Below are 27814 nucleotides of genomic sequence, written 5' to 3'. Positions count from 1 at the left end.
CAGAAGTCCTACAGGGAGCTGGGGAGATGGCTCAGCAGTTAAGAAATATCTGTTCTTGTATGGACCTGAGTTTGGTTCCCAGCACCATATCTGGTGGCTCACAGATGCCTGTAACTGCAGCTCCAGGATATCTGAGGCCTTACTCTGGCCTTCTGGGGCACCTGCTTTCATACGCACATACCCATGTAGACAAACATAATTAAAAATAAATCTCTTTAAAAAGTTCCACAGAACATAGGCCTATCAAATACCCCAAAGAATCATCTATGGTGGGCAGCCACAGCAGCCCCACCTTCATAGGGACACAGCAGCTGTCACATTCCCATGGAACCCAGGTCTTGAGCCTTGGCTTCCTTGGGGGCTGCCTTTATGCAGAACCTCCCCTCGCTTCTTCTGGAAGCAGATTCAAGCAGGAACCCGGGCCATAGAGGCAGCATGAATACTTGGGGAGAAGCCATCGGGCCTGGAAGAAGGCAAGGGCCTTGTAAAGTTACCTCTCATGGGGCCTGGGACAGGCCCGTTCCTCAGCTTCAGCTCCCGGAAGCAGCCATCACAGACCTTGGCCATCCGGTTCTTGAGGCACTTCAGTGGATACTTGTTTCGAGAGCAGTTCCGGCACACAATCTGATGCCGTGTTGAGAACACACATGGTAAGCTGTCAGTCACCCTCTCAGTCTGTTAGCCCAGCCCTCACCTCCTCCAGGGAGCCCCAGGTTCCTAGCTTCTCTGTGCCACATGGACCCCTGCTCTTCCAGTCTGGCTGTAGAAGGTCTCTGAGCAAGTGCCTACTTTCTCTGGAGAGCTAGCCATAACACTCTTTCCTCCAATGACCATAGTGGTGAGTACTCTAGTGTTCTTAACATTGGTGTGGTGTTGGCAGAAGGGGCCTGGGACTGCCATGATCGGTGGATCTCAGTGATATGGGCAGGAACAAGCTCTACCTCTTACACTGGCTTTGAACTCATCTTCCTCTGTTCCCCTGAGCCCCACAAGCAGGGACATGTCCTCCCCTTCCCAAACACACCCTCACCCCTGTCTGTCACTCACCTTGCCACAGGCATGGCAGTGGTGGCGCCTCACGGTGAGCGAGAAGTCACAGCCGCAGTTCATGCACATCATGGCATGTGTGACAGGCACCAGGGTGGGGAGCCTCTCTCCGAGGCTGATCCCCAGCCTCTCCCGGATCTGTGGCAGCCAGCAACCACAGTCAGGAGAGGGCACAGCTGGGTAAGTGCAGGCCCTTTCTCCCTAATTCTGAGGAAAGTCTCCTGCATCCCTTGCTCTGCTTGCCACACTGCAAGGCATGCTCCTGGGTTGAACTGTGGTGCCAGGCTTTAACAGGAGCAGGGTAGGCGGGACAATGAGGGCGTGTGCGTTGCCAAGGGCCCCCGAGGACAGGAGGTACTTGTCCTCTTTCTGTACGTAGGATATAGCAGGACCCACCCTAGGAACCCTGGGGCGGCACCCACTCACCTCCACACTGTGGTGGAAGGCAGCCAGGGCCTGAGTCTTGTAGTCCTCCGGGAGGGCTCTGCTCAGACAGTAGTGCCACTCGTCCCGCTCAGCACAGGAGCTGTTGGCACAGGCTTGGTGAGCCACTGTGCTGTGGCTCTGCTGGACACCCTCTCTCTTGCTGTGAGTGCTCAGCAGCCTCTGGGCCCAAGTCTAGCCCAACGTCCAAGCCTCTCTCTGCCCAAAGAGCTGAGGGCCACCCTGGAGGAAGCTGGGTGGAAATTCTCAGTGCCCACCAGATGTCGCCCTCCCCCTGCACTGGAGCTTCCCACAGCACAGAAAAGCCCGGGCAGGGAGAAAGCACCACTTGGGCCTGCGGTAAGGCAGGCAGCCAGGGCCACACTGCTTAAAGGGGATATATGACCCTCCTCCAGTGGGCAGATTTATCAATGGCATCTGGTACTCTAGGCCATAGGACAGACAGACAGCAGAGCCCAAGTCAGGAGCAGACAATCAGTGTAATCTGTCACCATCTTGTCATGGCTGGGCACACTGAGCCCTGAAGTCCCTGATTGCATCAAGCAGAGAGGAGGGGCCATGGAGCCATCCCAGGAATCACTTCCTCCAGAAAGTCTTCCGTCTCCCTTGTGGGACCCCCTTTGTCCTTTCTATCCTATAGGATTATAGCAAGCAGGTGCCACCTAGAGACATGGGGCTCTCCCCAGACCACAAATTGACCAGCACCTTGGTCTTGCATTTCCCAACTCCTAGACTGGTAGAAGTAGATTTTGTGTATCCAATAACTGGCTCACGTTGTTTTAAGTACAGCATCATCCCACATACGGAGACCCTCCTGCAAAGACGGAACGGTCAGGGATGGGCAACCACTCATCACTTTCCTCTTGCCCTGTTGAGAATGCCAAGTCTGACAGCCCACTGAGCACAGGACACATCTGAGTCACCTGAGGACCTCATACTGAGCCAATCATATGTAACATTTTTTTGATGAGATACTTTCATGGGGCCTATAGACCTCTGGGCATAGGAACCAGCATTTATATTTGGTTTTGTTCTGCTGAAACCTGAACCAGGGCCTTGAGTATGTCAGCCAGACACTCTACCACTGAGATAAGCCCCAAACTTCTGAGTTTTTCTTTACTTTTTTCTTTTGGTTATTGTTTTCTATTGGCACGCACACGTGCACATATGTGTGTGTATACATGTCCATGCCTGTGTGTGTTTGTATGTGTATGTGTGTTGTATTCACATGGCTATGAGTGGAGAGGTCATAGGTCAATCTTCCTCAGTTCTTAACTTTGTTTATCTTCATTTTAAAAGATTAGTTTTTATGTGCATTTTGCCCGCATGTACCTAATCGAAGCACACACATGCAGTGCCCACGGAGGCCAGCAGAGGGCACTATAGCTGGAGTCTGGCTCCTCATACCTTGCAGACAGTGTCAGGCAGGACTCAGGAGTTTCGATCTTCAGAGCATAGGGCACTTTGTCCATCACAGGGCGGCTGACCTGCCAGGGAAACCAATGGCATCTGCTTCAGGGTGGGAGGGAGTAGCAGACAGCTTTGTCCACTGGTAGTGGGTGGACAAGGTTCTGACCAGCATGGATGCCTTTACTCCAAGCTAGCTGTTCTGCCTTCTCCCCTCAGCATCCGCTTCTCAGACACTGTCCTTAGATGGCATCAAAATTAACTCTCCAGAATGTTCTCTGTCCTAAGAATTCCCCAAAGTGCCCACACACCCTCATGTTTAAGACCAAGATAAACCATGCTAGTCCACACATTACACATACAACAGCTGACAAGTGTTCAGTGGTGGATGAAGAGAGAATATGTGTATATGCATGCGTATGAGTGCACGCACAAACACAGACAGACAGACAGACAGACAGACAGACAGACAGATGAGACGGGACAGACATAAGGATAGAGATTCACAGGGAGATAGAGAGACAGGGGGCAGATGTGGGTTCCCAGAAAAGAAAGGAGACTGACTAAGATTCCACAGAAACCTTGAACACAATGCTAAGTGAAGCCAGCCAAGAACACAAATGCTGGAACCCTACCCACATGATGTCATTCAGTCAGTCAAATTCACAGAGATAGAGCAAACAGGACTCAGTGTTTAATGGAGACAGTTTCTGTTTGAGAAAACTGGAAGGTTCTCAAGATGGGTGCTGATGTGGGCTCTCGGCACTGTTTCACGCCACTGAGCCATCCTTCAGATGGTGCAGAGGGTTTTAATGTGGTGTGTGTATCTTACCATATTTAACAATGAAACCTAAACCTGTTTGTTTGTTCCCTCCAAGCGGTTTCTGCATTTACTGTCCTCCTTGTGGGGTGACCCTTTCCTCTCCAGGCCCCATCCAACTGAGAATATTTTACTGATCCCTAGTTGTATCTGGGCAACTCTCTGCTTAAACCTGCAGCAGTCTGCACTGAACACTGTATCCCGGGGCCTTGGTCCTTAGTGGAGAGGAGCAAGGCTGGCTCCATCTCCCCAGCATCTCCCCTGTGATGACACTCCTACCCCAGGGTACCTGGTTTTAGATCTCTACCTTCATGTTGGCCACTGGCAGCGAGCTCTTCAGACGGTACTTCCCATCCTTCTGGGGATGAGTGTAGAGGAGCGTGTCGTTCATCTGCAGAGAAGGCGCACAGTCACACCAGTCCTAGCCCTGAAGGCTACAGCAAGCTCTACACATAGCATGTCCCTGGGCTCTGGGGTGCACCTCTGTGCACACTCTGGCAAGGAGCAAAGCCATACTGTGACCTCATCATGACAATTCTACTCCTACAGGGATACGCGAGAGGACTTGGCACATTTGCCAGTGCTCTAGGGCCAAGTGTCAGAGAAGCTTTAACTATAACAGTTCCAACGGGGAACTAACCAAATATCCTTGACAGTTGATGGATGAAGAACCACGGTCCAGTCAGATTGTGAAATACCATACAGCAACCCAAAGGAGCTGGTTGCCAGACTGTAGCCATGTGATAGGATCACAGGCATTCTGAGAGGGAAGGCCAGATACTGTTAAGTGCAGCCCACTGCCTTTATGTAAAGGTCTAACCCAAACTAACATCAATCAGGCTAGTTAGTGCCTGGGTCACTTAGGAGTGGGGAAGACCAGTTGCCAATGTTAGTGGAGCTTTCTGGAAGTGTTGCAACTGCTCTCAATCCTGATCCAAGTGGTAATCCTACCACGGTATATGCTAGCCAACAAAGACCAACATGTAACTTAAGGCCGCCACTAGGACTCTACAAACAAAATAGTGAAGAAAGGAAGTGGGGGCTGGTGAGGTGGCCTGAATCTTTAATCCCAGCACTCAGGAGACAGAGGCATGTGAATCCATGGATTAGAAGCCAGCATGGTCTGCATGGTGAGTTCCGAGACAACCAGGCTACACTGTGAGACTATGCCATTAAAAAGAAAGAAATGAGATAAAACGGGGGCCAGTGAGATGGGTGAAAGCAATTGCTGCCAAGACTGATGACCTCAGTTCAATCCCAGGGATGCACATGGTAGTAAGAAGAAGTGGACGGCCTCCCTTGCTTCAGGCTTTAATGGAGGCAGCCTCTTCAGGAAATACACAAGGCCCTTGGTGTGGACACCCAGCTGATCCTTGAGCACAGCTTTGGTGGCTGCTTTCATTTCAATGGGTGACCCTCTTCCACCTCCACTGACTTTCTATTCCCAAGACCCTCATCTCCTGATTCTTGGCTGTTAGTCTATGTGTTTCTCTCCCATTACATTCTGAAGGCTGAGGACAAGACTGTAAGTGATCTCTGTGCTCAGTGAGCGCTGGATGCACAGAGCTCGTAGCTGCACCACCATCATGCTACATAAAGCTCTGGCAGTGTGGGGAGGCAGCTGAGGGCAGCCTCACTGACAGTCATAAGAACAGCAGTGAGAGGTACAGGGATGGGGAAACTGAGACACCCAGAAAACAGCAGGCCTACAGTTTGGCTCTGGTGTGTGTGTGTGTTCCCTAATGGCCTCTGTCCACAGGATGATGGCACTGTTGGGAGGCATGGGACCCTAAGAGGGTAGGGCCTAGTGAGAGGAAGTTAGGTCATCGTGGCGTGAGCTTGAGGAGACTGTGGGAACCCAACCCCTTCCCCTTCCTGTCTTGCCTCCTAGCCGTGAGGTGAACGATGCCTCTGCCTTGCTGTGCTACTTGGCTACAGGCCCAAGCTACAAGGCTACCTCATCAAGGACTGGTACCTCCAGAACCAGGAAGTGGATCTTGCCTTTCCTCTTTAAATCCCGACTGTCTCAGACACTTGTTCTAGAGGTGGGCAACACAGAAGATGTAGTGTCTTGGGGTCCTAGATTACAGCAAAGAGCTACTTGTAGCATGAGACCCTGGGTTGACATTGCCAACCCAAAGGTCCTGGTTAATCCCTAATATTCAAAGTGTGGTTGTGTGTCCTCAGATGGGTTGTGTATGCTCACCTGCACAGAGTGATAGACTGGAGGCTCAACTCTGGCTACCTTCTGGGTCTTGGCCATCTGCTGAGGAACCTAGTCAAGTTGGTCTCCTCACCTCTCAGCACACACCACAGAAAGTGCCTGAGTGCAGTTATAGTACCAGAGGAAAGCCCTGGTTTGAACCGATTATGGTAGGCATATGAGCTATTTGTTTCAACAGCTACACTCCCCATACCCCAACCATTCAAATAACATATAAGCAGTGGGTTTTTGTTTTGTTTGTCTTTGTTTTAAAGGCTCAGCTTTACATCCTGAAGGTTGTCCTGGCTCCTCTGTTTGTCACCAAATGCTGGCCCTAGAAAGCCAACTGCGGGGTCTGCCTTATCTCCAGTGCTTACCAGGAACAGGTGCCGGGGGTGTCGGCTTTTCCCTCTCACCCTCATCAGTGTCCCTTCCTTCAGGAACTCCTATGGGGAGAAAAGTCAACCTCAGAAGTGGAAATGAGGAAGTCTGGGAAGACTCCGTGTAGGAAGCAGTCACCACAGCTGCCAGGGTACCCAGCGACAGCTTCTATAAACTCCCGGCCCAGGAACCCAAGCTGGGTAGTCCAGCCTTCTGTGAATGTCCTCACACAGCACCAAGCTCAACAATGTTCCAGTCACCAAGTATGAGCCCCACTTCGGACTCCCTCCCTAAACAGCACTCAGAACATGCCCTTGGAAGGCTTGCTGAGTATCTGGACCTGTGGATCCAGCCCCATCCTTCTGAAGGATACAGACACAGGCTTAGTAAGGATTTCAGAGCACAGGATCTCTCAGTCAGGACCACATATGAGATTTCAGAGGATCCTAGACTAGCACCGTCCTGCCTGCCGATGTGGCTCCCTCCCTCCTTCCAACTGGCAATGATCACATTTTTAGCTGTTTTCGGAGAGCTGAGTTGTCTGTTTTCCATCTGGAAGCTAAAGCTCAAATCAATCAATCTCTCTCCCACCCACCCCCCCTTTCTGGGCATAGAACCCCGGACCCTGCACATGCTATGCATGTGCTCCACTCCCGAGTGCCACCCCAGCCCCTGTTTTGTTAAGAATGCTATTTTTATGCTGCTTTCTTGGGGCTTGTCTTTTGAGAGCTACTCTGATCTCTGCTTTCCTGGCAACTTGGGACTAAAAACACTGGAGATATATATATATATATATATATTTTTTTTTTTTTTTCCCTCACTGGAGAGCTACCCCAGGGCAGCTATCGTGAGCAGAACTGACTGGCACTGTTTCTTTAACTGCCCTGAGAGGGCATCATGCAAGGAGGGGTGCAGACAAGCTCCAGGGTGGTGCACTATGTCCCCCACCCCTCCTAAACAGCACCTGCAGCCAGACCCGTCTGGGACCAGCCCAGCTGAACAATGGGCTTATCGGAGTCAAGCTGGCCCTCGTCCTTGCCCAGGCAGCACTCACCCTTCCTGGCTGGAGGAGGTCCCCTTGGCCCCGTACACTGTACTCAATGTGGACCAGCTTCTGCAGGTTTTCCTGTGGGCAGGAACAGGAGATGGTTACCCCTCCACTGCCCTACCACTGTATCAGGCGCTGTGTGTCCTCTGTAAGAGGACATTGCTTCCACTTCAGAGGAGGAGAACAGCTCAGAAAAGACCAGTCTAAATCCAAGTTCCTAGAAATGGCAGGCAGCATGGGTTCTTCAGCCTGGAATTTGTCAGAGATGAAAGATGAAGGGATGTCACACCCTTGGCCACAGTGGGAGGAAGGGAAGGCTGGCAGATGGAGGTAACAAGAATGGAGGGCCAGCCGAGAGATGGTTCGTTCGGTGGGTAAAGGCACTTGCTCCCAAGCCTGATGGCCTAAGTTCACTGTCTTAGAACCCACTTGGTGGAAAAGGAGAACTTCACGAGTTGTTTGTTCTCTGATCTTCAAGCATATGGACACAATAGATGTAAAAAAGAAAACATTATGTTTTGAAAGAAGGCAATTGAAATGTCCTTGACTTTGTGAAGGTCAAGTGTGAGCTGGTATCACAATTCAAGGTAATGAAGCTACAGACACTATGGATAAGACCCAAATGTCAAAGCTCTCTTCTAGGTGTCTGTCAGGCACTGAGGGGACATGGGAGGGGTCAGAGTCCTGTGACATGACAGTGAGCAAGCTGAATATAAGGTTTCAGCACTGGGGAGGCCAGAAGCCCACTCGACGCTCAGGCAAATGCCATGTGCTCTGAGAAGAGGGCTCTGTGCTGTGCCCTGCTATCACACAGAAGCTGACTATCTCAGAGAAGGGGCAAGGACCTGTCCAAGCCCAGCCTCAGGCCCAAGGTAGAATGGGGCTGCCACAAAGCACTAGGCAGCCAGACATGCCTTCCCTCAGAGAAGGTATGCATGGGGAGAGGGCCCTACTGCCTATGGAGATTTCTGGAAACAAAGATTGGAAATGGATATGAGAGAGAACTCAGTACTTAGGGCCTCACAGACACATGAGCTGCAGAGGAAGGTAAGGCAGACAAGGATGGGGATCAGACTATTCTCAAACCCAACAATAACCTATGACCGGACTGAATCAACTGGCTACTCTCCCTGCGTCTCAACACACATAGTACAACCAAAAACAAGATGCAAATGCTGTTCCTCTCAGCCCCCACAGAGCTTATGTTATAGTGCCTGGTATTCAACCAAGAGTCACAGAAACACTTTGTTTGCAAAGCTAGAAACCAAGCTGGAACTGACCTGAAAGCTTCCTCCTGGATGAGCAGCTTTCACAGGGCTATGGAGGTTGCTGGGGTGGGGTGGGGGAAGCCATCAACGGCATTACTCAGATACAAACGTTGTGTGCTACAATACTGACCTTCTAGGCATGATGTGTGCACTGGCACAATCATGGCATGAAGACTAGAGGACTAACCAGCCACTTTTGGATTGGATTTCCACAGGAGGGAAGTCACATCTGTCACTGTAACCCCAGCCAAAAGCCCGTGTTTTTAGATAGGCCCTAGGAGGGAACCCAGTACTGTTGCCTTGATAAATGGACAGAGTTTGAAAGCACATTCTAAATATTCATGTTTATACATCTAAATTAATGCTGCCCTCGATCTTGGTCAGGGAAGCTTCCCTCTACAGTGGTCAGACTTCTAACTACTAACGTGCTGAGTTTAAATGACGCTTGGGTACTCAGCTGTAAGTGGGAAATCTACACTCACCCCTTACTCCTAGGGCTCAGAGAACACTATAAAAAGGGGGAGGATAGAAAAAGTCTAAGGACAGGATGATGGAGAGGAGTGCCGTGAAATGCCGTCTTCTAGACGTGACATGGCCATTGCACTCATCAACCCACGTCAGTTACGGTCGCCTGCATGAGACCTGCCTAATGTCACTCCAACATCAGTCAACATTCCAGCAGGAAGAACTAACTGGACTCTGCGAGTTACCATAAATGATAAGAAAGGACACAGAAGGAGACATATATTGGGGATGCTTGGGAGGATTAGGAGGGAGCTTGGGGTAGTTATGATCAAAATGCATCTTATGTGTATGAAGTTATCAAATAACAAATAAAAGGTATGCTATTTTTTAAAGAAAAAAATCATGAGGCCACACATCCAAAACCCAGTTAGGTTATGAGGTGAGAGGGCTGGAAAGATGGCTCAGTTGAGGACACTGGCTGCTCTTCCCAAGGATCTGGGATTGAGTCCCCGTACCCATATGTCAGCTCATAGCCATGTGTAAATCTAGCTCCAGTGGCCTCTCCTAGTCTCCACAGGCTCCAGGCACACATGAGGCACATAGACTTACATGCGGGCAAAACATCTATATACATGGAATAATAAAATAATGAAAAATTTAAAATGCTAAACCAGGAAGACAAACCCAACTCATTTTTCAGAGAGAAAGCATTCCACATAGCCATTACAGGTGACAGGTGTTGGAGCTCTGAGCACAGGACCAAAGTAACTATTCTGTTAGAGGGTCAGGTGCAAAGGTAGATGCCATGTATTAGCAGATGAGACCTTCATCAGGGCTGTTGACCTCATAGGGGAGTTCAGGGGAATTAAAAACAAAAACATGCAACCTACAATATCAGACATAAAAACTCTTCACAGGTTTGGCTATGAACTGAACCAAGTTGAGGAGGAGAAGAGCCAGAAGCCATGAAGACAGATCACTAAGTACACAGAGTGAAAACAGAGGGGCTGGGGAGATGGCTCAGTGGCCAAAGTGCTTGCTGTGAATGCATACATGAAGCTCTGAGTTCAATCCCTCATACTCATGCAAAAGCTGGGCATAGCACCTATAATCCCATCACTGGAGTCATGGATATTGATTGGCCAGGCTAGCTGCATCAATGAGTTCCAAGGTCAGTGAGAGACTCTGTCTTAAAAAATCAAATTCCAACACTGGGTACCTGCAGAATACCTGACCTTTCTCTTTCAAGACCTTCATGGTCATCAAAGCCAGGGAACATCTGAGAAACTGGCTCCAGGTGGACCCTTCAAAGATGTAACGACCAGAACAGGGCATTGGGCCTATGAGAACTCTGGGTAATAATGCCATTTCCACACTGGCCCTTAACACAACCAGGGCTCCACGTTCATAGAAAACATTTACAGTGGAGAAACATTAGAACCCATGGGAATTCTTAGCACTATCTTCTTAAATTTTTCTGTAACTTAAAAGTTGATCTAAAAAATAAAATATGTTCAGAAAGTAGCATGGTAGGCTTCAGGGGCTGGGTGGGGTGCTGTTTAAGGACAGAGTTTCAGTCTGGCGAGATGAAGACATTCTGGAGACGGCTGTGTGACAACTGTGCAGTTTGATGGTAGGCTAAGGGCTAGGAGAGGTGGCACACCTAGCCCTAGCTCATGAGAGGCAGAGGCAGGCGAATCTCTGTCTCAGAACAAAACAGCAGCAGCAGCAGCAGCAGCAGCAATAACAACTGGCTACGGCTGTGGATGGACATTTCTGCAAAGACAACATACACATGGCTGACAGGTATACGCAAAAGTGTTCAACGTCAGTCACTCATCACTGGGAAATACAAACCAGATCCACGAGACACCACCTCCCTCAGAAGAATGAGCAGTACTGAACAAGAGGGGAAAGGGTATGGAGAACGGAGACCCCTGGTGGGATGCCAGCAAGTTACACCTTATGGCAATTAGTCTGGAGCCTCCATCTCCAAACCACTAAAACTACTGTATGATCCAGCAATCCTACTGGATATGTCTAAAGAAATCAGAACGAGCATCTCAGATCGATATCCACACTCACTCCCATGATTACTACAGCATTGCTCTCAATAGCAGAGAAACAGAAGCATAAATGCCTGTCTACAGATGAGAAAAGAAAATTCCATCCATTCACAAAAAATAGAGAATGATTCAGCTTGAAAAAGACCAAAATCCCATCATTTAAACAAGAAAGGGAACTGGAGATCACTATGTTAAGTGAAATAAGCCGGGCATGGAGAGACAGATTTCCCTGATCTCCAGAGCGGAGCTGGGAATGGGTGGGTAGAGTCTTGCTCATTGGGAACTAAGGCACAGTTAAGACAAGCAAGCACAGGGGTGTCTCACACAAAGCAGCTTCCCTGTGTCTTCTACTACAGCATTTGCCTCACCTTGAGAGAGCCATGTATGGCTGCCCCATCCCTCCTATGGGTACTGTGTATTAGACCTCACTTCTCCCCAAGGAGGGGAGACATGTTCATGTTCATGCCAACAGAGAGATCGGACTTCCTGATGTGGAGAACACCACCAGATGCTATAGTGACATGGTCCTGGCCTTTAAGCATCTCTATCTTTCAGCTGCACTGAGGAAGCCTCACTGAATGCCCAGGATGTGAAAGTGACAAAGAGTGAGGTCCAACCCTCTTGGGGAGAGGTAAGAGGACCAGATGACTGTGACAGTTTGAACCTCCTGGAAGCAGCCCCTGGCAACTAACCTGTGTATTCAAGCCTGTCCCTTGAGCTTCCCACCCTAGCCAGCTCCAGCCCGTTCCCAGATCTAGTCCTACCAGCCACACTAGATGACAAAACACAGCAGATGTACCCTAGATCTCCTACCCCAAGCCTCTGCCCCACGCCCTTTCTTCCTTGACTTCTCATCTGCATGCAGACCCCTCCACAGCATGTCCTCTCATCAGAAGTGATCCCACCTCCTCTAAATCCTAACTTTGGGACACTCCATCCTTTGAACCTTCAGCCCCTCCTCTCTTGCTATTATCTATGGCTATTGGTCACTGCTCTGTTGAGTTCAAGGCCTGACTTACATAGGCAGTGTCCCCAGACTCCATTTCCTATTCCATGTGGGTTCTCTGTGTACCTACCATAGCACATCTGCTGACCAATGCCTTGCCGCTCATACCACTATCACCCTCTTCTAAGCCAGTTAAAGACATGACTAATGGATTGCTGAATTCTCCCACTAGGTTAGGACTCAAGCTCAGGCTCATAAAAGTGTCAGGCCAGAACCTGAGACTCTTCGCAGGGCCCCAGGAGACAGACAGTGGGGTAGCACAAGGCAGATGAGAAGAGTGAAGCAGGCCTTGGACTCCACCCTGGAGAACCCAATGGTGCAACTTACCCCCTGTTCCATGCTTTCGTTGGCACGGTCTGTCACTTTGGAGATGAGAGTCAGAGCACCTGGAGAGGAAAGGATAGATGGCAGGTTTATGAGGACTAGGCTAGCTTCCACTGCCCCTGCCTCTTCTCTGTGTGTCTCCTTTGTCTTCTGTGGGCCACGAAGATGGGGTGACACCAGATTTTCCCACTATAGCAACAGGTCATGAACCTAACCCTAACTCTTCCATGACAGCCTCTGTTTCTAAGTCTGCTGAGTACAGGTCCACCATGGCAGGGGCTGAGGCACCAGCCTAGGAGGGAGCATGGTGTTAAGGGAGTGGAAACACCTTAAACAAAGCATCCTTTTTAGATCACTCCACTGTGTGACCTTCTCTTCCCCTGCTGGTCAGACTCCCAGGCTCCTGCAGCTAATGATGGTAGACGTCATCTCAGACTTGAGGAGTCTCTGGCGGATACCCCAGAGGTGTCATATGCAGGGTCCACACAACTGGGCTGCTCTAGGTCTACACTGGACACTGGTGTAGATTTGAGTGTTGGTGGACAGGAGACACAAGGTGGTGTATCTTCCTCCAGGGTCTCTCCAGACTTACTCTGAGTGTTGTCGTACTCAGCTGAGTCCGGGCACAGGTTGTTTAAATAATCTGGAGGGAGAGGGAGAGGGAGAGGCAACCATCAGTTCTACCAGTGAGGCAGTCTCCTGCCCTCCACGGTGACCTCCACCAGAATGGGGCATCCACTTTTTCAACACATTAGCCCACCTCAAGACCAGGACCCTCTTAGCATCCCGGCCACCACTATCAGTCACTAACTCATTTAACTTCTATCTTTTCAGGATCCGCTATGTGCCTGGTATGGCTATACCTCGGGTATAGGCACAAGAAAGTATTTGTTGTCTATTGTTTTCTGGTTACAAGACATGACAATCTACACAGCGCTGTATTACAGTGTGACTATATTACAGTGGATCCACCCTGGTAGGGACTGAGGCACCAACCCAGAAGGGAGCATGGTGTGGTTGAGGGAGCAGTGAACATTTTAAACAAAGCATCCTTCTTGGACCACCCAACTCCATGACCTTCTCTTCCTCTGCTGGTCAGACCCCCAGGCTCCCACAGCTAGGGATGGCAGATGTCATCTCAAGAGATTTGAGGAGTCTCTGGCGGATACCCCAGAGGTATCATATGCATAATATACCTGGCTGGGCTGCTCCATCTTTATATTACAGGGAGGAGGTGTTACCTCTTGACATGGTCCTAACCTTGCTATCCACCCTCTGCCTTGCTCCTTAAGGTCTGGTCATACAGGCAGTCTTGCTGTTGGACCCTTGGACCCCTTGGCATCCTTTCTAGAGCTTTGTACCATTTCTTTGCTGAGATCTTTGTCCCATGTCACCTCCTTGGAGAGGTCTTCTCTCCCATATCTAACACATTAGCCCCCTTCCCAAACAAATGTACCCACCTGTTGTTTTTTTTTCCAGTAACATTTTCAACACAGATATCATATATTCACATATTTTAATATATTTGCATATTTAGATATAAAATCATTGGTACTGGAGATGGACCCAGGGCCTGGCATATGCTAAGCCCACATCTTGTCATAGTGTTTTAGCTCTCCATTTGAACTGTCACTTGTTGCCTATTTCACTTACTGCATTGCCAGCATCCAGCAGAGGGCTGGGATATAGGCAGGGCACAGTGGCAACTTCATCAATTGAATGAACAGATTCTCTAGACCTCAACCCCAGCACAATTTCCTTGTGACCCATGAAACTGCATGTGCTCTGCCCCACAGGGGTGTCAGAAGGACACCTATGGGAGTCATAGGAACAGGATAGGGGCTGATTCTATGTGGGAGGCTGTACACAGTGAGTGGAGCTCAGCACAGAGGTGGGGGGAATCTATGAGGCAGAGAGGGAGGACCTGAGCCTGGGCCCTGGGAGGTCACTGTGGCGGTTTGAATGAGAATGGCCCGCTCTCATAGGCATACAATGTTTGGATGCTTGGTCACCAGTGAGTGGCGCTACTTGAGAAGGGTTTGAAGGCTTCTGAGGTGAGGCCTTGCTGGAGGACGTCTGTTATTGGAGGTGGGCTTCGATGGCACACCAGTCCATGCCAAGCCAAGCGCCTGCCTCCCTGTCTGCCTGCCTGCAGACCAGTGACTAGCTCTGAGCTACTTCAGCACCATGTCCACCACACTTCCTGCCATGATGATAATGGACTAAACCTCTGAAACTGTAAACCAGCCCCTGATTAAATCTTTCTTATAAGACCTGCCTTGGCCATGGTGTCCCTTTACAGCAGACAGTTATCAGTGACGAAGACAGTTATTCACTGATAGGCTAAAGAGAAGAGGCAGCCAGGTGGCAAAGGGACAGAAGGCGAGAGGAAGGCTGGAGAGCCTGTCACAGAGCTGAGAAGGACAGGCTTCAAGAAATAGTATGCAGCAAAGCCACAGGGGTGTCACAGGCCTGAGGTGACATCCACTATTCTCACCTAGGAAGGCAGCTTCTGCAGAGTGTCAGCTGATTTAGGAAATGCACAGTGATGTCACTAGGTTTCTGGGTTTGGGGACAGGAAGCAAGGTTGAATCTGTGGGGCCCTGGGCATCTGGGGCAGTGCCATCTTCCCCACACCTGCTTACACATATGACGTAAAGTCTTTGTTCCCATGTTACCCCACCTCAGTTCACCCGGACCCAGAGGGCTCACCAGTGAGCAGCACTTGGTACTGGAAGAGGCGCTGGACGACACGCAGCATACGGTGCTTCATGCTCTGGCCGCCCCCTTGTGAACTCTGCTGCTTGGAGACAGGAGGAGAGATGCCGTCAGGGACCCCACCACCCACAGTGGCCCCCCTTCATCCTGCTTTCTGACCAGCTGCAATCTCCCACATTGTCAGACCCAGGCTGTCTTCTATCAGGAAACCCTCTCGGATCATCTCTCCAGGTTCGTGGTCATGCTCAGAAATTCACTTCTCTGAGGTCCTATTGTGCCCGGCATTAGTAACAGAAGTAAGCTCCCCTTCGCCCTCCCAGGAGCTAGGCTTCCAGTTTGTGGCCAGTGCTAACCATTTCCTTGATTATCCTCTGGCTGGGTCCCTGCTTGGTTGATAGTGATGGAAGAACTAGTTGCAAGACTCTCCTGTGGCCTAGCCACCTGCCCTGCAGGGGTCATTTATTCTGTTCTGGTTCCCCCCTGTCTGCTGGGCATTCTAGCTCCTGCTGGGTCTCCCCACCTACTGCCTAGCTCATTCCTCCCATTCATTTCATTCACTTCTCTTTAGTCTCTCCATGGCCCCCCTGCCTGGGCCCCAATACATCTTTATAGCAATACACCTCTAAAGACCTGGGACCCACCTCAAATTCCCGGACGGTGGTGGCCAGCCGGGGTGAGAGCAGGCAGCTCTCAGCAAGCAGCCCCAGGTACCTGTCAAATTGCAGGATGTGTGCGGCATGATGCTCAAACTCCTGTTCTCGGGCCAGGAAGATGTCTGCCACCTGTGGCTGGCCCTCCCCACTGTTAAGGAGAGGACAGGCAGTGAGAAGTCAGCCTTGGGACAAGCAAAGGGTGACAGGAGGGGTTCTAAAGGCTGTTTTGCTTGGGGTAAACACAACTTACCACCTGTTGCTGGGCTCCCTGTTTGTCACCTGGAGACAGCGTTTTTTTTTTTTTTTTTTTGTATTTGTGGAGGTTTTTGTCTGTCCCCCCACCCCTAGGTGGCATAAATGGGGTGTGGGACCCCAGGCTGCTCACCAATCCCCCAGCCTCTGCTCCAGGCTCTCCAGGATGCCCTGGTGAAGGTCACAGATAGCTGGGAGCTCCTGCAGGCCCTGCCGCAGCTCCTCCTGGGCCAATGGCTCTCTGCCCTCTTGCTCTACGTTCTCCAAGGCCCTCAGGACAGCTCCATGGAAATCCTGCAACCCCAGAGGCCTGTTATGCATGGAGGGCCCTTGAGGCACCAGATCCCTGACCTGTACAGAGGCAGCTGCAAGAGCTGAGGCCAGTGTCATTGGCTCCGCGCTATCACCTGTGGATCAGGAAGGCCAGCTTGTACCCACTTGGTATAGGGCTGTCTCTGCTATTCACACAGAGCAGTGCCATGCTGTGGTGACTTGGCTGGTGCCCTTCTTTTACAAGACAGGGAATTAGTCAGTGATTCCTTCTTTAAGGAAATGCAAAGTCCTTGCTTTCTACTTCCTCAAAAAAGAACTTTCAGAAGCCAGAGCATGACCAATGGGACGGCTTAGTGGGTTACAACACCTCCTGCCAAGCACGCCAAGTTTGATTCCTTAGACCCACAGATTGGAAGAAGAAAACTGACTCCCATTAGCTGTCCTCTGACTAGTTGTACTTGTGTACAGTGACATGAATGTGTATGCACACATACACACTCATCACACTCAGACACATACAAACACACACACCAAAGTATACTTTTAAAATTTAAAAATAAAAGATACAGTGGATCGAAAGTTCAAGGTTATCTTGAGCTACATACAGTTTGAGGCCAGTTTAGGCTACATAAGAAGCCCCCTCCCCCAACACACACACACACACACACACACACACACACACACGCACACACACACACAAGGAAAGAGAAAAAGAAAAAGTGCAAGAGTACCAAAGTGAACTCACAGAGGCCCGGAGAAGTCTGTGTCAGGCACCTGTACTTCTCTTCTAATCTAGTCCAAGGTAAGAAGGAGCCTGGCATGGCCTTTGTCACTTTCTTCCCTTAGACTGCACACAGGCATTAACTCACAGCATCATAAGGATGGGGGAAGGGCAGAGGAAACTCAGCTTTTATTACAGGACATGGTTGAAACATTATTTTAGCATTAGCTGCTGCTATCCCTTGCCATGCATAAATTTGAAGACCATGCTTTGTCACCTGTTCTAGTTTGTTTTCTATTACTTCGAGAAAACCATGACCATAAGCAACTTGGGGAGGAAAGGGTTTCTTTCAACTTACAACTTAACAGCCCATCATCTAGAAAGGTTAGGGTAGGAACCTGGAGGCAAGAACTGAAGCAGAGGCCATAGAGGAGTGCTGCTTATTGGCTTGCTCCTCATGGCTCTCTTAGACTGTTTTCTTATATATCCCAACCAGTATCAAGAGAGTTAAGATGAGTACTTGGGCATAGCTCAGTGGTAGAGTACTTGTACTGGGTTCCACCTAATATAGATGGATGGATGAATGGATGGATGGATGGGTGGACAGACAGATGGATGAAGCTTGAAAAGGGAGAAAGAAGACCTAAAGAATGAGAGAAAATGTTTGTAAATCCTATGTTTGATAATAGACTTATTTACAGGGTTACAAGAAAAAGGACTAACCACCCAACAGAAAACTGGGCAAAAGGCTTTAAAACACAAGTCTCCAAAGAGTCAAGGAGCTCAAGGAAAGACGCTCTGTACCATGTGTCCTTAGGGAAACATGCAAAACCAAACCCACACCTTCCAGGCTGGCTGGCACAGGCTCACAGTAACTGGCATTATGGAGTAGAGAATGGGAGGCCTGTGGGGATGAGTGTGCACCTGCATCCCCTGCACTGAGCCACTCCCTTCTGCAGGAGCCTCATACAGCCCTTGAAACTCAAAACACGAAGATTCAGGACACTCAAGAAAGCAGAGCCAAGGATATATAAGCCACACAAAAGCTATAAATGATGGACAGGGAGTAGAGACCTTTCAGTGGTAAAGCTATCGGCAAGCTACACAGGTGACTCTGATAAAACAGCTTCTGAGAGTCACTGCCCACTCTTGGGTGGAAATTTTTAGTGATACAGCTGATCTTGAGTCAGCCATATTCCTTAAGTGATTCCAACAGACTCACTGATTCACCAAGCAGGAATTGAAGACTTGGGTGATAAAATCATTTCTTCAGTCTATCTATTGTTGCCCTTTTAATCCAGGGTGAATGGAAATAGACTCTAGGAAAAACCATGTGGCCCTCCAAAGGTTACAGAGTCACCCTGATACCCAGGAGCGAGCCCAAGAGAACTATAGGCACACATGCTTCCTGCAGCTTACCATTACACACAAGTAAGAACTCAAACACCCATCCTCTGGTAAAGATACAGACTGTGGTACATCCACAAAGGACTACGACTCAGCTTTTAATGGATGAAGTACCAACACAGGCAAAGATGGGGGAACCCTGACAGTATATGATAGGGAAAAGAAACCCACCACAAGACTATAGCTTAAGATTCCATTTAAATTAAATGCCCAGATCAGGTGCATTTATAGAAAATATAAACTAGGTGGCTAGGAGCACCAATGCACATACCCTGGAAACCTCCGTCATTGGCAGGGTCAAAATTTTTTTTGGAATGATGGGTTGTCTGTCTGTCTGTCTTGCACACATACATGAGCTCTATTGTTAAAATTAATTCACTAAGCACAGACAAACTACAAGAATATTTTTGAAAGCAAACAATTTTCTGAGTCCCCCAGTGGATGGGGCCAAATTGGAGTACCAATCCTTTTTATTTATTTATTTATTTATTTATTTATTTATTTAGCCTGTTTTCTAAACCCTCCAAGGGTCACCTACTGCCTCAGCAATCAGGGTCATGGAGGAAGGGCAACACGAACATACAGAAGGCAATAGCACCTGCTCAGGCCTTCTCCATGGATTTCCTTGTGGCCGCTGCTTCATCCCTTGCTAACTATGTAAAGAACAATCCTGGTTCCCTATTGAACTAAAATGTGTACCCCCTAAAACTCCCAAGATATTCGTGATACTCTCAGTATGCCTTGAGGAGACAGCAAGACCCAAAAGCTAGAAGGAGGGTTTTCTCTGCTCGGTTAAAACATATTTCCTAGCAGGGTACAATGGAGCACATATTAGGAGACTGAGGTAGAGGATCATGAGTTCAAGGATCCTGTCTCGAAATAACCACAATGAAAAATAACAAAATTTTTCTAATAGTGTCCATGGGCAGGGAGGCAAGATAAGTAGGAGATAGTCTAGGTTAACCTTTCGTCCCCAGGAATTTCCAGCTGCCACTCAACCCTTCTAGGGCATCCTTCCTTAACTTTCTACCCTATGTCTGCCCACCTGAGTCACCAGGGCTCTGAGTCCCTTTGAGAGCTGACATATGACATGAAGAGACTCCTTAGATGGCTTAATGTCTCCACACCCTCCCTCAAGAGTTGTCTCCTCAGGCCTATTCCTGCTTTCTGCTGGTCAAGACCCATCTCCTCAGAGAGTCTTCCCTGACATCATTCCTCCAGGTCACAGGGACACCACTTTCCTTCCCAGGGCTCACTACTTCACCCCAGCTGTATGACCCAGGGAAAGTCATTCACCTTCTCTGAGATGCAAAGTCTGGGCCTGTACTCTGCTATCTCTTACGAATATTTAATGTGCAACCAAATGAGACAATGTGTGAAGGGTTGGCACATAGGAGACATGGACCCTGTCATGCCTGTCACCTTGGACACTGACTTGGCCTACAGAGGAGAAGGAGCTAGCTGGGGGAACAGATGGGGGATGGGTGGGGAGACAGTGCCACATTCTGATACATAAACTCATAAATGTCCTGACAACAGAGTCTTGCAGACCCTGAGTTTGCCTTGAGTACTCTGAGAGGGTCACCCAAGGGGTCAGCCCTGTCCAGGAGGTTAAAGATACTTTATTGTAGTTCATACTACCTGGGAGAGGAGACAGTGTTCTCAGTTGGGGACCCACAAATCCTGAATCACATATCTCCATGTGGCCTCAGCCAAAACCTCCATCCTTCCCAGGGTACCCAAGCCCTGCCTCACCCACTTCCCCAGCCATGTCTGGTGCCCACCGTGCTTGGACCTTTCTCTGGAGTCCTTTACCCCGCATAATATCTGCTCTGCTTGCATGGCCACTACAGAACCCCATCACCTTATCTCCCTGGGATCAGTCCAGCCCCTCACTACATAGCTAGTCACTAAATGCATTTAGTCAGTGGCCTTTCCCAGCATGCCACAGTATTTCTTCCTGGAGTCACCAACAGCTTCCGAGATGCTTGCTCAGGATAAAGCTTCATATGGTGTGAGGCTCTCTACCTTCTCTTTTCCTGCTGGCCTCAACTTTCTCAGTTTCCCCTCTCATAACATCTTCCACCTGGCTGGGAACATCTCTCAATTCCCAACATGCTCACCCAGCTGGCCTTAGGGCCTTTGCACATGCTGATCACTGCAGTATCGAGCCTTCCTTCCCTGGCTACTGGATACACCTTCCTCTGAGACTCCTTTCCCTACACTTGGAAAGCTGGGCCTGATACTTCAGAAGTGTCCCACCCTGTGTCCCTGGTGTTCCCCTCTAGGCATTACTTCCTCTCAGGCCTCCCACTCTCCACGAAAGAGAGCATGGCACAGATGCCCAGCCAGGGAAGTACACTCAAAAATGCACTGACCTCAGAGGGCTCAAGCAACACAGCCCCCAAAGAGAGATGGGAGCAGAGGTCACACCTGAGCCAAGCACAACTGGTGCAGTCCCCAGCCATGGTGGCCTTGTGCTAGGTTATAACACAAGTCCCGATCCATCTAGGAAAGCCAGAGAAATGCATCTTCCCACCACAGAACCAGGAAACCAGCAGCAGCAGGAGTCTGGGGAACCACAAACACGAGGAAGCCAAACAATACTGTGCTGTGAAGGAGGGTTCAAGTTAGAAAGAATTCTGAAAACCTACTGGAACGGGTCAACAAATGCATGGGGTGGGGAATTGCCAGCCAGGAAGGTACCAGGGACAATAAGAAGCGTGAGACAGTACTGGAGAGGAAGGTCTGGCCACCTGCCCTTGGAAACCCTTCCGCCCGTCACTGTGGCTTTGGAGCAAAGTGGGAGAAAGAAGGTCGCTGTAGAAAGCCTGTGGCTCGGAAGCCTTCTGTTAAGCTACCACCATGGGGATGAGACAGATAAGGGGAGTCCATGTACCCTTGGGGTACTGGGCAGGAGATGTGCATTGTTGAAAGCACACTAAACATAGCTAAAACAATGCTTGTCACAAGTTCATATTTTAAGTCCTATTGATGTTAATTTTCCTGTAAACAAATGAAATGTTGGGAGATGGACACCTTGATTCCCTGGGTGGCAGTGGGCTCTTTCCCTATGCCCTGGCTACCTTGGGCAGAGGACTGTCAGTCAAATTGCCAGCCTACCAAGCACCAAGCATCCCACAGACCCCATGAGATGATGGTGGCCACAGAAGTGTACATGCAGCCACAGCCACAACAGTCTTAAGTTGTGTCTTACCAAGAACTTTCCCAATTACAAGCCTCATGGATACTATCAGACCCTGAACCTTCCCTGGGTTTACAGGTTGCTGTGACTGGTGTAACTGTGTGACTTGCGTAAGCTCAGTGATCCATTTACATGAAGGTCTGCTGTGGTTGGTGCAAACACTTCTCTGACTATAGAAACGGACTGCCCGGGTCACTGGAGAGCCACTAGAAATGCCCTCCTGTGATGCCCTACCTGTATGGCAGAGAGAGGCGGTGCCCAGCCAACAGTAGCACCCACAACCATAGAAGAGTGAGCTATGAGGCTGAGCCCTAGAAATGGCGGTGCTCTGAAGGGTACCCTTGGCTTTGGGCTTCAAGAGAAGAGACAGAGACACAGAATTGGTGGCAGAACCTGGAGCTCATATCACCTGTGAGAGTGTCAACAGTGAGGCCGTTTGAAAGGGCAGTTGGAGTGACCAACCATAGTGGTGGCAGCAGCAGTGTTAGTGACCTTAAGGGTAAAGGGTCTGAGATACACTGGGCCAGCAGTTATCACACCAGCCACTGACAGGAGCTGGGGAATTCATTCCAGGACCATGGGCCCAGGAGCTATAACCAAAGCTGCTACCACATGGCTGAGAATTCCCCAGTGTCAAACTACAGATCAGCTATGTCCTGCTCCTTGTCCCCAAAGTCAGGCTACAGCAGCTGCAGTCTTTCTCTGAGGGCCAAGAACAGAGAGCGACTGTGAGCTTGCAGTTCTCACAGAGTTGAGTTCTCTCCCTGCCCGCAGCATCTGCATGTGAGGTCTATCCCTTCCCACTGACCAGATCCAAGTCAGCCTTGTGTTACAGCTAAATTTATCAGTGTCTCATCGGCTTCTAGCGCACAGGCTGGGTTTTGGAACTTACCTCCCACCACACACACACCTCAAGCCCACAAGAGTCAAACTCCCTTGTCCTATAAGATTGTAGGCTCATGCTGATGCTGTCCTAGTACAATGTGACAATTCTCCTATATTCTGGGAACGGAAGAACTGAAGGACTGTCTCTCTTCCTTCAGGTCCCTGACTACACCATATGTGATGGCTATTTCTCCTAATGCTCATCTCAGGGACTCATCATGGCTGCCTGTGGCTGTGAGCCTCTAATTCTCGAGTCATAATTTCATTTCACCTGCCTTTTTATGAACCCTTCCTTCCTTCCTTCTTCCTTCCTCCCTTCCTTCTTCCTTCCTTCCTTCCTTCCTTTTTTTTTAAGATTTCTGTTTATTGTATGTGTAGGAACACTTGTAGTTTGAATAGCATGTGCATGAAGTGCCAGAAAGATCAGAAGAGGGCATAGGATTCCCTAGGAACTAGAATTATAGACAGTTGTGAACCCCAATGTGGGTGCTGGGAATTGAATCCCAGGTTCCTCTGAAAGAGCAACAGATGCTCTTAATCATTGGGTCAATCTCTTCAGTATGAAACCTGCTATTTTCTTGAAGACACAACACCCACTTCCACTTCTTACATCTACACCAGAGATCTGACCTGAGGCAGGAGAGTAGCACTGGGCAGGGAGAGGTTCACCTGCTTCTGCTGCCAAGACCGTCTGCTGCCAAATGCTAAGGGAAGAGGAAGCTGCCAAAGCGCTACCCTGAAGGAAGCTCTTCTCACCTATGTACAGATTCTATCTGTGTAGAGCAGGAGACCCCCACCTAGTTGACTGGGGACAAGAAGGGCTCTTCTGGGGCACCTACAGTCCCCTTCCTGGCTGAGTTCCATAATGGACACAAAGAAGTATAGCCAGCGAGTCGTACTTAGCTTTGATCACCAACTCCCATTTGCTCTGGCTTCCCCTGAAACACTGACAAACAATAGGAAGAAGCTGTCCAGTGGTACCCTAGGCATCTTCAAGGAAACCAGCTCCTGCTGGGAGTCAGAAACTTTCTCCTTCCTTTTTGCTTTTCTCCTTCCTTTTCTTTCTGCCTGAGATACACGTATGAGGGCTGGGGGAACAACAGCTATCCATGTTCATGAGGAACCTGTGAAATGCATGCAACTTCTGAGCTGTGGAAGAACCTCCAGCATTAACTGAGAGCTCCTCCTCCTGGGTTTACTCCACATGAGGAGAACCTCTATGTCACTTGAGCTGCCATATTTGAAGTTTTCTTACTAGAAATCAAATACAGTTCCTAAGAGACACAAAATCTTTTTGAAAAGGCGTCCATAGTGAATTATGTTTTCCAAAAATGACCACAACAGTATCTCCTACAGGATATTTATGCAATGTGTGTTTGATAATCTTTCCACTGAGCGGGTACAGATTATATCCCTTGCCCTTGAACTTGGGTGGACCTCTGTAACTGTCTCCACTAGTGGAATATGGTGGAAGTGGTGGTACGTGACTTCCAAGCCTGGGCCGTAAAAATGGCACGCACTTCCTCTGGGCTTTCTCTTGGGACAATCACTCTTGGCACCCAGCCACTGGCTGGGAGGAAGCCCAGACTCGCCTATTTGGACACCACGAGGAGAGGGCATAGGTAAGTTTGTTGGCCATAGGCCCAGCTGAGGCCCCAGACAGTAACTTCCATCTCCCACCAGATGTGGGAGAGAAGACGTCTACAGGAGACCTCAGTCCCCAGCCATCAAGTTACTGCTAGTCTTTGAATCTTCTGGATTAGGGTCCAGATGTTGCTGAGCAGAGATGAGCCCCTCACCAAGCCTTGTGAAAATCTCTGGGACAGAGGATCTGAAAACAAGATGACATGGGGACTTCACTGAGACCTGTGGGAAAGACGATGGGAACTTTGAGCACAGTAGTAGCATGCTACCCCATATCACTGAGTCCTGGACATGCTTGTTTCCTGGTAACTCTGGGCTGAGACCTGAGTGAAGAGAAGACACTGGTAATCAAGCAGTGGAACTTATAAGCCAATAGAAGAGCAGACACAGGCTGCAGGACACCCCTCAGCACTTTAGGGGTAGCCAGAAAGCAGAGAGGAAAGATGGAAGTGCAGAAGAAGTGTAGAAGGAGGTGCTAAGGGGTGCATGGACCAGACACCAGTTCTTCTAGGTTCCAGGACTTCTCTCAGGGGACCTGACAGCAGCCATTTTCCCATTTACTTCCCACTGGCAGTCTGAAGAGCCTTTTTCCAGAGAAGGCACCCCTGGGAGGAACTATCAGCTTCTATTAGGTGAAATTTCGTTATAAATGAGTAAACAGAAACAAAGGTGACTGAGACCAGTGCTGTTCAAATCACCAACTCACCACACACAAGGGAAAGCTATAAGCCCTCAGATAGCATTGTCGGGGCTTTGCAACCTGCTCATCTTGGTTTTGAGTCCTTCCTTGATCCCCATTTTGGCCTTCGGCCTCTTCGAAACAGCCACAGTTAGCCACACAGGTGATAAGCCATTCAACCCCCATATTATGCATCTTCAGGCTCCATGCACCTGCCAGGCTGACTACCCCACCTTCTGCACCTGGTAGAATCCCTCCCTCCAAGTCCACGTTCATGGTACCTCTCCTAGAAGCCTTTCTAGATTCCAAAGTGGAAAGCCTGTTCTCATCATGCCCCTGTAGATTCTGCACAAAAATACAGCTGTGCAAATTCTGTTTATGCCGAGAGACGTAAGTGTGGCATCTCCCCACCTCCATCGTCTCCTTTAACAAAAACGACATTTGTCAGGCTGGGGAAATGGCTCATGGGTAAAATGCTTACGGCACAGCCTGAAGACTAGAATTTGGATCCCTGGAACCCACATTAAAGCTGAGCAGCTGCCACGGTCACCTGCCATCCCAACACGTGAGGAGAAGACAAGGGGTCCTCCAGGTGAATTAGCTAGCAAGAATAGCAGAATTGGCGAGCATGGGGTTCAGTGAGAGAGCCTCTCTCAATAAATAAAAGATGGAAAATGATTCAACTTTAGGCCTGCATACCCGTTCATGCATGCACACGCACGCAAGCATACGTACATAAGTGTAGGACACACACGCAGGCACATACACACACTACACACTGAGACCTACTCAAGAGCAAATATGGGAACTTTTTCATCTTTGGGGCTCCAAGGCCTATTTCAGTAACAATGGGAACCAAACAGTCTATAACATTTCAGAGTGAATGGGGGAGGGGAGAGAATGAGAAGGGGGTATTTGGGAGAGTGAATGAATTGACAGATTCACTGGCAGATGGATTGACAATGAATGGGGAAGGGAGGGAAGGATGGATGAACACATGGCTAAATGAATAAAGGAAGCGGTGAGTGGGTGGATGGGGGAAAGAAGGGAAGGGTGGATGAATGGACAGATGGATGGATGGATGGATGGATGAGTGAGTCGATGGCACAGAGGTAGAGGGATGGAGCAGTACGACAATGGTTAGATGGCTGAGAGATAACAGCGAAGAGGGTGGACAGTGGTAAATGGCCGTGTGGGCGTGGCATGTGGCGCTGTGGAGAAGAGAGGGAGATGAGTGGGCACTGATGGGTGTGCAGGAGGGTAGAAGTTTTAATGACTGGGCTCCTGGAAGGACAGAAGAGAGTACCTTTGTCAAGGGCCAGGCTTTGAGGACCATAAGGGTCTTTAAAGGCTCACATTTTTCTTTGTCTTTCTCCACAAAGCGTCAAAAATACAAAAAAAAAAAAAAAAAAAAAAACAAGTTTTCAATCAGGAGACTTCCAGAACCAGGTCCCCAAGTAGCAGGAATCAACCTGGATGACTTGACTTTGCATCGGCCCCCACATTAGCTCTATTGATCAGCTGTCAAGTGTGAGACCAAATCCCAAGCCTGCAAACCAAAAGCCCCCTCCCCTCCTACAGCACGATGACCTCAGGGACCTTTCCAACAGGACAGAGAGTTCTGAGGGAGAACTTGCCAGCCTTAGTGAGCAGGATGCCCCTGGGTTGAGGTGCTGCATCCTGAAGTCTGTGGTCTACTTGAAGACCAACATCCCTGGCTTGGAGCTATGTGGTGAGGTTTCTGTCACCTTTGTCCACACAGCTCTGATGTGATAAATGCTCAGCAGAACAATTCCAGAAAACAGCTTCTGAACTGTGATTTACTGGCTCTCCCCAGCCCAGGATGGAACTGTGGATTGCCAGTGGCTTTAGCCTCTTTCTACCTGGCAGGAAGCACTACAAACTCACACAGCTGTCTCATAAAACAAAAACTCCCAGCCTGTGTGAGGCTGCCAGGCAGGAGCAGGTGAGGGAGCAGAATTCAGGGCTCCATCCTTCTTTGCCCTGCTGAGTTACCTTTCAGGAGTGAAGGGAGAAGGGCTGGAATACTTAAGTCTTGGGGACTTTCAGGTTTAATAACACACAGAACTGGAATCCCAAACAAATGTCCATGCTAAATCAGAGGACTGTTGTTTTGTTCTCCACTCAGAGTCGAGGCCTCTCCCTGCTCACATGGGGACAGCATAGCCGGTGGTATTTAACTGGCTCACCCAGAGGCCTGGCTTGGTGCAGAACACTGGGAGATGGTGCTCTGCTCTGCAGATTGGATCATACACGAGAAGAGTGGCATGCATGTTAGGAAACCCATTTCTGCCTTGTCTCCATCGCTATGTGACCTGGGCCTAGTCACTTCCTCTGAGCTTACACATCACTACCTGCTAAACGTCTAAAGTGGCCACTGGTGGCTCTGACATTGTATGAGCTGAACAGATGAAGCCAGGGAATCAAGGACCAAGGCAGAACTGCACTGGGGCTGTGAGTCCCCAGACACTTGAGAGAGCTGTCACAAGGCCTAACCACCATGTTCTCTCATCTTTGCTGTGTGCAGCCTTCCCTGGGACCCAGCCTGAACCGAAGTCATCTCAGGGAAGCCTGCCCAAATTCTCCATGACCACGGGCATCCCCCTGCACCCTCAATGATTTCTACTCACTAGAGAGCTCCTAGAGAAAAGGAGACCAGGGTGATAGAGAAAACCTCTTGATTCACTGAACAACTGTCATTGTGCAGGCATGTCATGATCCATATAAGAATGCAAATATAAGACACATGCATGGAGTTTGGGCACAGTGGTGGGATGCTTGCTCACCTGGCATGCTGTGAGCCATAGGTTCCATCCCTAGCACCACAGAAACACACACACACACACACACACACACACACACACACACACACACACA

The 27814-nt window shown here is 49.4% G+C and overlaps 1 protein-coding gene across 2 annotated transcripts in view; it reads right to left on the bottom strand.

The window, feature by feature from the left end:
- The window catches only part of Fgd5 (FYVE, RhoGEF and PH domain containing 5), a 94205-nt gene that overhangs the window by 7536 nt on the left and 58855 nt on the right, over window positions 1-27814 (bottom strand). The window contains exons 6-17 of one of the 2 annotated variants that reach the window (XM_028773043.1): window positions 16236-16396; window positions 15839-15998; window positions 15192-15279; window positions 13072-13122; window positions 12483-12541; window positions 7357-7428; window positions 6299-6367; window positions 4026-4109; window positions 2899-2978; window positions 1474-1573; window positions 1048-1185; window positions 495-624 (exon numbers count right to left, since the gene is read on the bottom strand). In XM_028773043.1, the coding sequence (XP_028628876.1) occupies window positions 495-624; window positions 1048-1185; window positions 1474-1573; window positions 2899-2978; window positions 4026-4109; window positions 6299-6367; window positions 7357-7428; window positions 12483-12541; window positions 13072-13122; window positions 15192-15279; window positions 15839-15998; window positions 16236-16396 (1192 nt within the window). Of the gene's footprint in view, window positions 1-494; window positions 625-1047; window positions 1186-1473; window positions 1574-2898; window positions 2979-4007; window positions 4110-6298; window positions 6368-7356; window positions 7429-12482; window positions 12542-13071; window positions 13123-15191; window positions 15280-15838; window positions 15999-16235; window positions 16397-27814 lie in introns of those variants that run through there. The other variant, XM_028773044.1, reaches the window with a different exon arrangement.

The sequence above is a fragment of the Grammomys surdaster genome, unplaced genomic scaffold (genome assembly GCF_004785775.1).
Source record: "Grammomys surdaster isolate TR1022 unplaced genomic scaffold, NIH_TR_1.0 220, whole genome shotgun sequence".
NCBI classification, from domain to species: domain Eukaryota; kingdom Metazoa; phylum Chordata; class Mammalia; order Rodentia; family Muridae; genus Grammomys; species Grammomys surdaster.
This window is presented reverse-complemented; position numbering and strand designations above follow the sequence as displayed.